This window comes from Larimichthys crocea, chromosome VIII, assembly GCF_000972845.2.
Source record: "Larimichthys crocea isolate SSNF chromosome VIII, L_crocea_2.0, whole genome shotgun sequence".
Taxonomy (NCBI): domain Eukaryota; kingdom Metazoa; phylum Chordata; class Actinopteri; family Sciaenidae; genus Larimichthys; species Larimichthys crocea.
The window spans coordinates 514918-527159 of NC_040018.1; the positions used below are offsets into that span (position 1 = coordinate 514918).

Sequence of the window (12242 nt, forward strand, 5' to 3'; positions counted from 1 at the left end):
TTATGGAGTGTGTAGAAGCAGTGGTGTAGGGTGTGCATGAGTGAGAAGTGTGAGTGTGCATGTGTTGATAGTGTGAAACAAAAGTAAAGGAAAACCTAAAGTATCAAACTAAACCAAACCAAACCTGACTGGCGACAGAGGAGCCCAGAACAGGGCAAAGCCAGGGAGAGATCAGAGAAGAAGAGTGAGTATCCGGCTGCAGTGGCATAAATACTATAACCCAAAGTAAGTCATGGAAAATAGACAACACCCAGAGAAGAGGAGGAGGAAGGGATACACTCAGAGGATGCCACACAGGGCATCACAACAGCAGGGTCATCAGGAGGGCCAATAACATCATAAAGGACAATACACACCTACAACACGGTCTGTTCATACTTCTGCCACCAGGAAGGCACTACAAGTCTGAAGTCCAGGACAAAAAGACTTTCAAACACCTTTTACCCACAGGCCATCAGACTGTTGAACTGTACAACTCTCACTCAATCACACTCATCACACTCTAAAGCACTGTAATGGTATTTTAACTGTTACTGTGAGGCATCTTATTTTTCAGCCGTTTAACTCAGGTGTTCACTTTTAACTGCTCTGCACTTCAAACTATATTTAATATGTATTTTACTACTATTGTGTTGTGTATTTGTTTTTTTAGGCCATGTGTTTTACTTGATACATCTCTTGAATCTTGAATATGGACCTCCAGGGCCGCCATACAGTCATTCGCATTCCTTTGTACGCATGCGTGAGGCGGTTGCACTGAATTGATAAACTTAGCAGAAGCTAAATTTTAAAAACATGTCAGAGAAAGGAGAAGTGGACTTAACTGGTGCCAAGCAGAACACGGGCGTGTGGCTTGTAAAGGTGCGTGTGTGTCCTTTTTATTTTTTTAATAACAGTTCTTTAATATAAGATAGTTATTAATTTAAACACACGGTCATGTAGCTTAGCATCAATGAAAGAGCCCGTGTGTTACAGCTAGCGTCGCTTCACGAGTCAAACTCTTTAAACATCTGTTTAATGAACAACACACCGTGTCCTGTCGGGTTTACCTAGAGACTGTAAACTAACTGTGGACGCGATAGCTTGGTAGCTGCTGGGGAAACATGTTTGTCAATAGTTAGCCAGTACCCAAAGTAACATTGTTTAACACAGCATGTTTTATTAAACGTCGTGTTACTTTAACATTTGCCGTAATGTGAATGAATCAGGCTCCAAATATTTCCTCTCAACAGCACGTTGGTATTCCCTTTGTTTCTATTGAGCTTTAGAAAGTGGAGGTTATAAATGATGATATATAATAATAATAATCATAATCATAATGATACATTTTATTTCATAGGCGCCTTTCTGTCACCCAAGGACACCGTACAATAAATGAGAGTAGACAGCAAATAACAGAAACAAACAAAAATAACCATTAAGGTATATCATATTACAAGAATACAACATAAACTGGTTAAAATAACCATGAAAGTATATCAAATTACAAGAATACAACATAAAAACAGGTTAAAATAACCATAAACGGGTTAAAATAACCCTAAAAGTATATCAAATTACAAGAATACAACATAAAAACAGGTTAAAATAACCATAAACAGGTTAAAATAACCATACAAGTATGTCAAATTACAAGAATACAACATAGAAACAGGTTAAAATACCATAAACAGGTTAAAATAACCATGAAAGTATATCAAATTACAAGAATACAACATAAAAACAGGTTAAAATAACCATTAACAGGTTAAAATAACCATAAAAGTATGTCAAATTACAAGAATACAACATAAAAACAGGTTAAAATACCATAAACAGGTTAAAATAACCATAAAAGTATATCAAATTACAAGAATACAACATAAAAACAGGTTAAAATAACCATTAACAGGTTAAAATAACCATAAAAGTATGTCAAATTACAAGAATACAACATAAAAACAGGTTAAAATAACCATTAACAGGTTATAATAGGACAATGCAATTGAATCAGATGGATAAGGCTAATTTAAACAGGTGGGTGTTTTAAGTGCAGACTTAAATTGTGAGACATGGTGACATGTACAGCTTCTACATTTATATCAATGTTTTCTTCCTTCAGGTGCCAAAATATCTCTCCCAGCAATGGGCAAAAGCGACTGGCAGAGGGGAGGTCGGGAAACTCCGAATATGCAAGTATGTGAGACATGTGATCAAAGTTTATTTATTTATGTGTGTATCTATGTTTAAAACCAAGTTGTGAGGTCCGTGCACACAAAGCGTGGTGACTGTGAAGAAGAGAGAGACAGATTTATTGTGGTGAAGTCGGTAGTTAATGAGTCCACACTTGGGATAGGTTGATAAGAGAATGTATAGAAAAAATCAAGCTAAAGAAACTTTATAAGTCATGCTGGTGGCTGTTTGTCTTTAAGATGTTTTATTGTTGAGGTGTCATTCTTCAATCAATTAATTCAATTTTGCTCATTTGTTATCTCCAAGGAAAGGAAACCAAGGGAAAGCAGAGGTAAGAGATACACAGTGCGTCTTGGTGATCAGCATCTGCATGTTCATACACAGATTTTGGGGGTTGAAGTTGTTCTCACTTTGTTAGGATGTTGTGACTTCTCTCTCCTTTTTGCTCATCGCTCTCCACTTTCAGTCAAGCTCATGGGTGGACAGCTTTAGTGAGAACTGCAACATGATCTGATCGTTATGGGTTTGGTAAAAGATGCTTTGCCGTTATATGTAGGAGATGGCACCGTTGTGCTGATGTAGCACACGTGATACACTGTAATCAGAGTTGGGGAAACTCTTTGTTTCATCATGTTTCATGCTGTGGTACAACAAATGATTTTATGTTCCTGTTATATTGCTGTACTAAACACACAAATCAGGAAATGGGGTGTAAAGATGATAAATGTGTGCTGCTCTTTAAAGGTGTCTTTCACTTTGAACGAAGAGCTGACTGTGATTGAGGGTATGGAAAATAAGACGGTGTCTGCGCCTCGCGAGCACCCGTTCACCATGCAGTCAGTCGGAGGTCAGACGTTGGCGGTCTTCACCGAGACTTCATCAGGTGAGTTTCTGTTTTCGTCAGCCAGGTTTTTCCGCTTTGAACGCCTCTGCAGCAAGATGAGGCGCTCATAACAATCTACGACGTTGTGTTATGAGCTTTCTGTGATGTGAAATATCTGTTTGTGCTAAAGCCCAGAGGTAAGTTCTGTGTGATCAGGTGGTGGAGCCGCCCACCTCGCTGCTCTTCGTACAGCTTGCTGTCTTCATGCACAGTGTTTCTATTGCCTGCCCTGCTTGTCTCTGTGTGCTGTGAACTCTCAGAGTCTGAGGCTGTCCACAGTCCCTAACAGAGTACGTACAAGAAATGTACGGTGGATACACAGTGGATAAGTAAGCACTCAATGGAAAACAGAAGACCTGTGTTTCTGTCTCTATGGGAATTTGAGTTTCAGTGTGTGATCTTCCTCTGTCAGCCATTTGTTTTGTGGTTTGATCTTTTCAGTCAGTCACCTCAGCAGATTGGGTATCTCATCAGGCACACTGGCCCCATTTGGAATTCATTTAACATAGAGTAGATCAACATCAACACAAATCATTGCTGAATTTGGAGTTGATTTGTGCATGTGTTTCTTTTGGTTTGGTTTTATTTTCACAGCCTTGTCTGCCCTCTGAATGTAATGTGGGTGTTTTGTTGCTATGGGTGCTGGTGAGCTTGTGCTAATGTGCTTAATTTGGTGTGTGTGTGTGTGTGTGTGTGTGTGTGTGTGTGTGTGTGTGTGTTTTAGGGCTGCACAGTTAAAATGGTTTTATTTTACCATAGGTACTTAAGTATGACATGGTATGGAACTTAATTTTTCAATGAGACCTGGCCAAGAAGGCAGCTGCTAAAGTTGGACACATTAGACCATCACAAAATTTAGTAAATAGAAGAGAGAGAGAGAGACTTTAAATGTGTTCAGTATCAAATAATTCCAGTATTTGTGCAGCCTGGGTGTGTATTTGTGTTGGGGCAGGGTATCTGTGCTAAGGGCATGCTTGCTTTGCTCACACATGGTCGTGTTCGTCACGATTTACGCCGAGAAGCTTTTTTTTTTTCGTCGTGTGACTAAACCCTGGGTGTGGTTTTTATTGTTCGATGCCCTCCTCCCTCCGTCTTCCATCCCCTGTATTTTCATGTTTACCATCCCTCCCTCCCTTCCTGTAGGCCAGTCAGAAGAGAGATCTGATGGCAGCAGCTCAGGTTCTGGGGCGGGGGCAGGTCCAGGTGAGTCTTTCGTTTCACAGCGAGTGACAAAGTTGCACCACTAAGAATCGGACACACTTAAGTGTCTGATATTTTTGTAAATAAATGCTGTTCGTAGTATCACAATACTACCCCAAATACATGCTTTGGAAGATGCATGTATTGGTATCAAAACTTTAGACACATTGTCCTCATGCAGCGCTGCACATGAGTGTCTTTTTTTGTTTGTAAGCACAATTCATGGAGCTTCTGCACTCAGTTTGCACCGTCTTGGCTCGAAGATGGAAGTCTGTGGTTGAGAGGAGAATGCGACCTGCTTGTGTTGATGGTTGTGACATTGTGTTGGCGAAGATAATTAATATCTGACCTTCATAAATGTTAGTTTAGATCTATTGAGAGCAAGCTTCCTTCATATCTACATGTTAATAAGAGATCAAGCGGCACTTTCAATGCTGTGTCGCTAATGAATTGGGGATGTGATTTATTGACTGCTGATTGATACCTGCTTGATGTATTTAAACACAATTACTCATTCATTCACACATCTTTTGGACTGGTGAAATTAATAAAGCTATATATGCACAATAGCTTCATATGAAGTAGTATTAAAAATACTACAGAAATTCTTTTAAATATTGTTTAGCTGGCTCAAACATTGTACATTTAATGAAAGCGAGCCATGGTGAGTACGACCTATGTAAGATAGCTTTGAAGGTACAGTGTGGCCTTCATTCTGAAGCCTGTAACCAGCCAGTGTGGCTGGTTTGGAAGAAGCCCTGGAAAAAGTGTGTGTATGATTTTTGAGAGTTTATAAAAAAAACTGACCTGGTCTGAACAAGATTCATGTGACTAGTAAAAAAGAATACTTGAGTGTAATTATATTTTTTTCTCTTCACCCTTCACCCAGTCATTCACGCTCCATGTCTTGTATCGTCCCATCTCTTTTACACACACACACACGTGATCGCTCATCCGTCCTTCCTTATGAAGTAAAAGTGCTAAAATGCATTTCTTTTTTTAATCAACCCTCCTCTTTTTCAGATAAAATTGCCTTGGAGGGAGTGGTAGTGCAGAGAGCAGAGTGCAGACCTGCTGTTAGTGAAAGCTATATGAAGCTGAAGAGGTGAGTATTTTCAAAATAATGCACATACTTTAGTCAGTTAAGATTTTAAGAAATTTTAATACTTGAGATTTGAAGTTAAAGTTTAAAGATGCTACAATCACAAAACCACGTAATATTATTTGCTAGGCTAAGTTGTTTCTCTTTCAGGTCAGTACACAGTATATGTCATGTCTTGTCATCTAACAGGTTACAAATCGAAGAGTCCTCCAAGCCAGTCAGGCTGTCACAACAGTTGCAAAGTCCTGTCACCAACAACTACAAACCTGTGGCCAACCATTCTTACAACGTAAGAAACAAATCCCAGACCAGAAGTGTAAAAGCTTGTGGAGATATTATTGCACATTTTTAACCAGTTCCTACAAATTGTGTGTGCTCACTGCTAAACATATTGTTTGTTGGTTATGTGTAGGCCCATGTGTGATACCTGAACTCTTGTCTGTTCACTTTTTGCTGCAGCTCGAGTACGAGAGGAAAAAGAAGGAGGAGGGCAAGAGAGCAAGAGCGGACAAACAGCAAGTGTTGGACATGTTGTTCTCTGCCTTTGAGAAACATCAGTACTACAACATCAAAGACCTGGTGGATATCACCAAACAGCCTGTGGTAAGACTAGAGGGCAACATGAGGGCTTTGGTTTTAACACTCTGACTTCAAACAATACTATTTGCTGCAGCTTATTATTCTCAGTACATGCAGCTTTCTGCATGTACAGCTTTCACATTTGATGTTTTTCTTCTCCCCAGACATACTTGAAGGAAATCTTGCGCGATATCGGCATCTACAACGTGAAGGGAACGCACAAGAACACATGGGAGCTCAAACCAGAATACCGACATTACCAAGGCGAGGAAAAGACTGACGAATAGTTTCTGACCCCCTCCCCTCTCTCAGCGCCGATATATATACCACCTTTTCATTTGATGAGGTGATCCCTCCCAGACCAGGCCTTGGTTAGACCTTGGAGCTCTCCTGATTTCCTTCCATCAGGTCACAAAACAAACTGGCTCATGAGGTCAAGCAAGGGTTGAGTTTTACAGGGAGAGGTTGAATCTTCTTGTTTTGTAGGAGACAAGAAGAAGCGGCATTAGGAAACAAATTGAGGTTTTTAACGCTTAAGTGTGCACCGTCTCTTCCTGACAGCTCCAGCACACGTTTCTGAGGACAAACCTGCCTGTATTTGAATTATTTGTTCTATCCATCAGAGGCACAGAACATTAACACTCTGGTTCTTAGCATTGACATCTTTTAATGTTTTGACAAGTACATCCAGAGGCAAGGGCCTTTATTAGATAAACCTAAAAGGTGAGGAAGGATGTGAAAAAGATAATAGCGCTTGCCACTAAAGTCAACATGTGCTGGCTGAACTCTTTTTCTAGATATTTTATAATCAGACTTTTTGTGGAGCTTTTTTTAAAAACCAGTTTCTGCCAGTTTGACTTTCAGCCTCAACTTGTGTTGACAGAATTCTGAAAACCAGCAGCATGGCTGTAATCATTTCTAAATTTGTGCTTCAGGTGTCTTTGTATTTGCTCATCTTCACTGTAATTTTAATTGTCTTTACACAATAAATGTTTGGTTAAAAAAAAAGCATGTGTTTAAGTCAAAACTTTCAGGATCCGAGCCCATACTACTGATGGAATTTCCTAATTGCTCCTGTTTAAATGGCTCAGCTATTGTACCACTCCTGTGCAGTGAATCATCTTATTTAAAAGACTTTATTTGATCCTACAATGGGGAAATTCACTTGACTTGTTACAGCAGCTCACAGTCTACAAGGTGAATACGAAATGCTTCCCATGAACAAAAGGCTGAGTCCTTTCCTGTAATCACACAGTAATGACTTCATTATGCAACATGTTCAAGTTTAAAATTCTTTTGGAGTAAAAGTTTATTCATTTAATGATACAATTGCATCAATTTGACACATAGCATGTACAGCATACAGCTTCATGTTACTTGTATGGAATGTATTGTGTTGCTGACAGATGCAAAACTGACAGTGATCAGATGTAACAACTAAAAACCATTTAAAAACAAGTATGTATGTTTGGCATCAGGGCTGGAAAGAAATGTTCCACTGGTCTCCATCGGGTGTTTGCAGCATCTTGTTTATTACCTGCAAGAAAATGGAAAAACCATCAACAAAACATACAACACATTGTCACAAATGGTCCTGCAATGAGTGGCTGTGCCTCCAGATCAGAACGAGGCAAAATGCTTCTATAAGCTGCTTGCTTAATATTAAAAACGGACGACAGCTCCAGGCTGGAATGTTAGTTTAGTCTTGTATGCAACCAAAAATTTAAATGTAGTTGGTGAAGCGAAAACAGCCATAGCCGGAAAAAAAAAAAAAAAAAAAAAAAAAAAAAAAAAAAAAAAAAAGAATTCGGACTTTTGAAATCTTGCATGTATTCCTCAATTCAATCTGTCTTGCTATAGAATTCAGCAGTCAGAAAGCGCGAGGAAAACTTTAGTTTAGCATCTCTATGCAAACCCAGAAGCCAAAGATGCATGCTTCAGGTCTATCAGTGGATGCAAATTCAAAGTCAACCCAAATAACATACTACAAGTGCTCACCAGTAAAGTTTTAACTCTGACAAAGGCTGCTCAACGGTGTCATTAGAGCCGCTGCGGTCGCTTCTCTCCAGGTTCATCTCCAAGCTTTAAACCTTGAGATTGGAAAAGGGAGAAAACCCATTTAAATTCAGGCTTTGAAATATGCACGGATAAGTGATGCAATATGCAGTTCAGATGATACATGGGCACTGTAGCAAATATCATTTGATTTGTCCTCCCTGATTCAATCCGAGCAGCCATGGAAAATAGGCAGGCAGAAAGCGCAGGGACATTTAATATTGCATCTGAATTAGTAAAACCCAGGATATCCCACAGCAGAGAGCCCAGGCTGTCAAAGATGCAGCTTGTGACCAGGCTAAGAAGGCCTCATCAGTAAAACAGACTTCAGCATATGTCTCCACAAAGTAAACATATTATACATACGTTTTCACACACGACTTGATGCAGATGGTATCTGTCCTCTCGTCAGAGCCCGTTGCTCCAGACCCATTTTCCTCGAGGTTAATTATAGCGCAGTGACAGACTGCTGCGGTGTTTCAGCATCAGCAGCACCATTATCACTGGGACTTTCTGCAGAAGCTCTAACACAGCCATCATCCTCCATCTGGCTCGTACAGACCGCCACATGGCATACGATCCGCTAGGGAAGAAGTGCAGGAGAAGTAGGGTTTATTTATTTATTTAATATAAAATACATATAACATAAGGTTATTTATTACACTTTATAGAACTGAATTTAATGTTAGTTTTCTTGACCTGGATCTGCATTTCTAACATTACAGCATATAAACCAACCCATTACAAGTATAGAGCTGGTGAATCAGTTGTTTAATTCATTGACACAACATAGTACTTAGTTGTATATGAACGTTCAGGTTATTTATGCAGACTTCATGTAAAACAGCTGGTGTATCTCGGATTTACAAGGCCCAAATTAACAAGTGTGCAAGTGAACATAATACCAATAAAAATAAGCATTTTAAATAGTGTAGTCTCTCCGTCTTCTGTGTGACTGACACGTTTAAAGTCGGTGCCAAACTACAACATTTAAGTTACCATTGACGCTAACCAGCTACACGAGTATATGGTAGCACTTAAGCATTTCCGGTGCTCTGCTAAATTTGGTATCCCTGTTAATGTGTCCCCCCCCTCTCCCTTTCATGAAAACTATGCTGTACTGGACATTATTTTGGCTTTATGTACATGTATATATAAATATATCTATTTCGGTAACTTAACTGTTACACAGGGAAAGTTAGGCGGCCATATGAAACTGATCCATACGTTGACACAAAATGGTAGCAGGTAATTTAACGTGACACGTGTTCACAGATTGAGATTCAACACTAAGAGATCTAAACGCGCCGCTCATGGTTACTTTGTTACCGTGGCGTGATATAGTGGTATACTTACAACAGAGCATGGCGGTGAAGATGACTGAAGCACTCGGGTTGTTTTGCATCTTATGTATCGGAGACGTCTTTCTGCTCACAGCACAGTCTTGGGTGAAAAGGACCGAGAAGACGCCGGCCTCCAGATTAAATACGTTACCGGCTGCGACTCGTTCCCGCCCTCTTGAGGACAAAGCGGGAAATTTCTTTGTCGCCCTCTGGTGGTGAAATGTTTACTGTAATGTTTAAAGTGCGCTGGACTAATGGTCACTCCGATTACCTCCCTCATAGCTCATTCTCCATGTAAACCAATATTAATATCTTGGATTCAACATTCATAGATTCAGATAGTATGTAGTTTATTTGGTCTAACATTGTTAATCTAAGAAATAAGAATCATCTGTTAATCCAGTTTAAGTATGTGTACACATACAAGGAATTTAACTCCAGATCCACAGTTCCGACAATACTACATTATTATTATGTAATTATTATAGATACCTATATGAATTTATATATATTTAAAAAACGTAGAAATACAGTGTCTTCATACAAATCAAATGTTTTCTGTAAATTGTGAAGACAAAAACGTACACGCCAAATAAAAACTGAGTGATTAATGTAACATTATATACATGAAGTTGGTGGCTATGTACAGTAGATGCATAGATGTCTATATACAGCATGCTTAGATTTGTATTTGATCATTATGATTAGTATAGGTTATTAGGAAGTTTACAATTATTATTATTATTATTATTATTATTATTATTATTATTATTATATATCATTAGCAGCGGGCGTGCTGATGTTATTATAGCAGTAGCAGAGTGGTTTTGTGATCTCAGTATAAATAAGACCAAGGTTTAAGGAACAAAACGTGTCAAACATTAAATCATTAAGGGCTCATCAAATGTGGAACATAAGGCAAACACGCATGTGCACGACGCTCTTCGCACGATGACTCTTCTTCCAGCACTGTGAGAGTTGACTGAGGAGCTGCAGCACTCCTTAATTGGACTCCACCAGTTTAAATGGTCTTTCAGTAGCTTCCTGTGGATTTATGTGAAGACATGCCGGCATCAAAGAAGACTTAAGGACGGGTAACTTGAAGCTTCATTTATGTGTTTATATGTGTGTGTTTACCTTCATGTGCTTAATAGTTATAGTAAAACAGTTCAATTAATAGTTATCACTGTCTGAAAAAAACACCAAATGAATTCTGGTTCTCCAGTAGTTGAACTGAGAATAAACAGTGGGGATAATGGTGCATGAAATAATGTGTTCCTAATTCAAATGAACCTTTTGCTTAGTCTTCCACAGGCGGTAGATAGTGAAGCAACAGCCCAGCTATGTTCAGAGCAGTGTTTGGAAACAAGAGAGAAGGAGGAGGCAAAAGAGGAGACAAAAACAGCCAGAGGCATCCAGGTAAGGAAGAAAATTACTGAAACTGTACCTGTGTAACAAAACTGTGGCTTGTCAGCTCAGTAATAAGGCAGTATTGCACCTCTGGGTTTGTCCTGTCTAAATGACATTTTATCAAAGTTTTTATCATATGGAATATTCTTTTTTTTTAGGTCCCTGATCACAACTATGTATATCCTACGTCATATGTTATACAAACTAGCTCTTGCATTATTTGATGGCAATATTCAGGTTCTCTTCTCTTGGGTGATTTAAGTAGATCCATTTCAATTAGCCTAATTTATCAGTGTGTGTGCTGTCCTTCACACAATGTCCCGCTGCTTGTATTTAAAGTGTGTCAGGAAGAAGTTAGAGTGGGTTAGGCAAACATCCTGACCTACTAAAAACATACTGAAATTCACAAGAATTTCTGAGTAGGCTACAACTGAATGAGAGGAATCTGCGCACTTATTATGAACGTGTTTATGCAGTATTGTCAGTGAAATGTGAATTCAAAGGTATGCTGAGAAAACTGGAACATTTTTCTGTTGAAAAACAAGCAAAGAACTCGTATTTTTCACAGGCTGAACTTGCCACCTTGCTGCAGTAAAGAGGAGATTACAAGACTGCACAGTGGAGATACGATGAACATAAGTAGAGCTCAGTATTAGAGCAACCATGTTGCCCATTAATATTTCATAATTTGCTGCTCTGGGTAGCAGGAACAGAGAAGAAGATAGAGAACTGTGTCAGTCTCATTAAAGTGATATAGTATGTTTATAGTACATCGGGATGGCTCTGATCATTTGCAGAGAGAGATATCACGTCTCCTGAAGAGCTTCTCATGAAAGGTTTCAAAGCAATGAGGTTTTTTGTTTTTTGAAATTATTCAACGGCATATCATGTGAATTTGTAATGTGTAACTGGATGAGCTCTGAGTCCTTGTTTTGCTCATGGCGATAACAGCAAAAACAGACTAATTTAAGGTCGGTGGAAGTCAATGACTGAATTATACCACAGGAAAAAAAATCCTGCAATCTGGCGTAACCAGTTTAAGTGGCAATAAGGTCTCTGTAATCACCTGGCTTTGTGAGAGCTCATTTATAATGTTTGTTTGAAGACACAAGATGAGGCTTAATGGCTGCATTAGGAGTGGACATGAAAATTATTCAGATATTAAATCAAAATATAATGTCCAGCCTCTTTATTGAGTGTGATCCCATTCCTTTAAATAGATGTTCTGGCATTGCCAACTTTCCATTACCTCATTCAGCAATATGCCTCCAAGACAAGATATGTTCGCTCTGACGCAGCCTTGTGTGAGACATATTTTGTATAAAATATGTCTCATGTATTTTATACCAAATACATATTTGGTATAAAATATGTATAAAATATGTCTCCCAGTTCGATCTGCTGTACAGCCACAGATTTGTTGCATCAACTCTGCCTTTTTATCTCTGCAGAAGCCTACATTGCTTCTCCCTTCTCTCTCTTTTCTCCACACACTCCC

At 39.0% G+C, this 12242-nt stretch overlaps 2 protein-coding genes, 1 long non-coding RNA gene and 2 other non-coding genes across 6 annotated transcripts in view; 2 read left to right on the plus strand and 3 right to left on the minus strand.

The window, feature by feature from the left end:
• The first annotated feature begins 695 nt into the window (after positions 1-695).
• On the plus strand, positions 696-6944 carry gtf2f2a (general transcription factor IIF, polypeptide 2a). Of its 2 annotated transcripts, XM_010729958.3 has the most exons (9): positions 696-861; positions 2102-2175; positions 2479-2503; positions 2917-3055; positions 4199-4258; positions 5279-5360; positions 5547-5646; positions 5817-5960; positions 6101-6944. In XM_010729958.3, the coding sequence occupies exons 1-9, from the start codon at positions 796-798 to the stop codon at positions 6221-6223; spliced, it is 813 nt and encodes a 270-aa protein (XP_010728260.1). In that variant the 5' UTR covers positions 696-795; the 3' UTR covers positions 6224-6944. The 2 variants fall into 2 exon arrangements, with proteins under 2 accessions (XP_010728260.1, XP_010728261.1); XM_010729959.3 differs by lacking the exon at positions 4199-4258 and having other exon boundaries at positions 697-861.
• A 270-nt stretch (positions 6945-7214) lies between these two features.
• LOC104918260 (uncharacterized) lies at positions 7215-9480 on the minus strand. Its single transcript, XR_002042136.2, has 4 exons — positions 9348-9480; positions 8358-8574; positions 7935-8026; positions 7215-7473 (listed from the first exon to the last, which is right to left on the minus strand). It is a non-coding gene; the product is annotated as an uncharacterized LOC104918260 (long non-coding RNA).
• Positions 7762-7895, minus strand: LOC113746412 (small nucleolar RNA SNORA31). Its single transcript, XR_003462841.1, has one exon. It is a non-coding gene; the product is annotated as a small nucleolar RNA SNORA31 (small nucleolar RNA).
• LOC113746413 (small nucleolar RNA SNORA31) lies at positions 8142-8277 on the minus strand. Its single transcript, XR_003462842.1, has one exon. It is a non-coding gene; the product is annotated as a small nucleolar RNA SNORA31 (small nucleolar RNA).
• Positions 9481-10286: 806 nt separating the features above from the next.
• LOC104918269 (protein TANC1) overlaps positions 10287-12242 on the plus strand; it is a 35179-nt gene continuing 33223 nt past the window's right edge. Inside the window, exons 1-2 of the mRNA XM_019262355.2 lie at positions 10287-10428; positions 10639-10753. Of these exons, the coding sequence (XP_019117900.2) occupies positions 10678-10753 (76 nt within the window). The 5' untranslated portion in view covers positions 10287-10428; positions 10639-10677. The remainder of the gene's footprint in view (positions 10429-10638; positions 10754-12242) is intronic.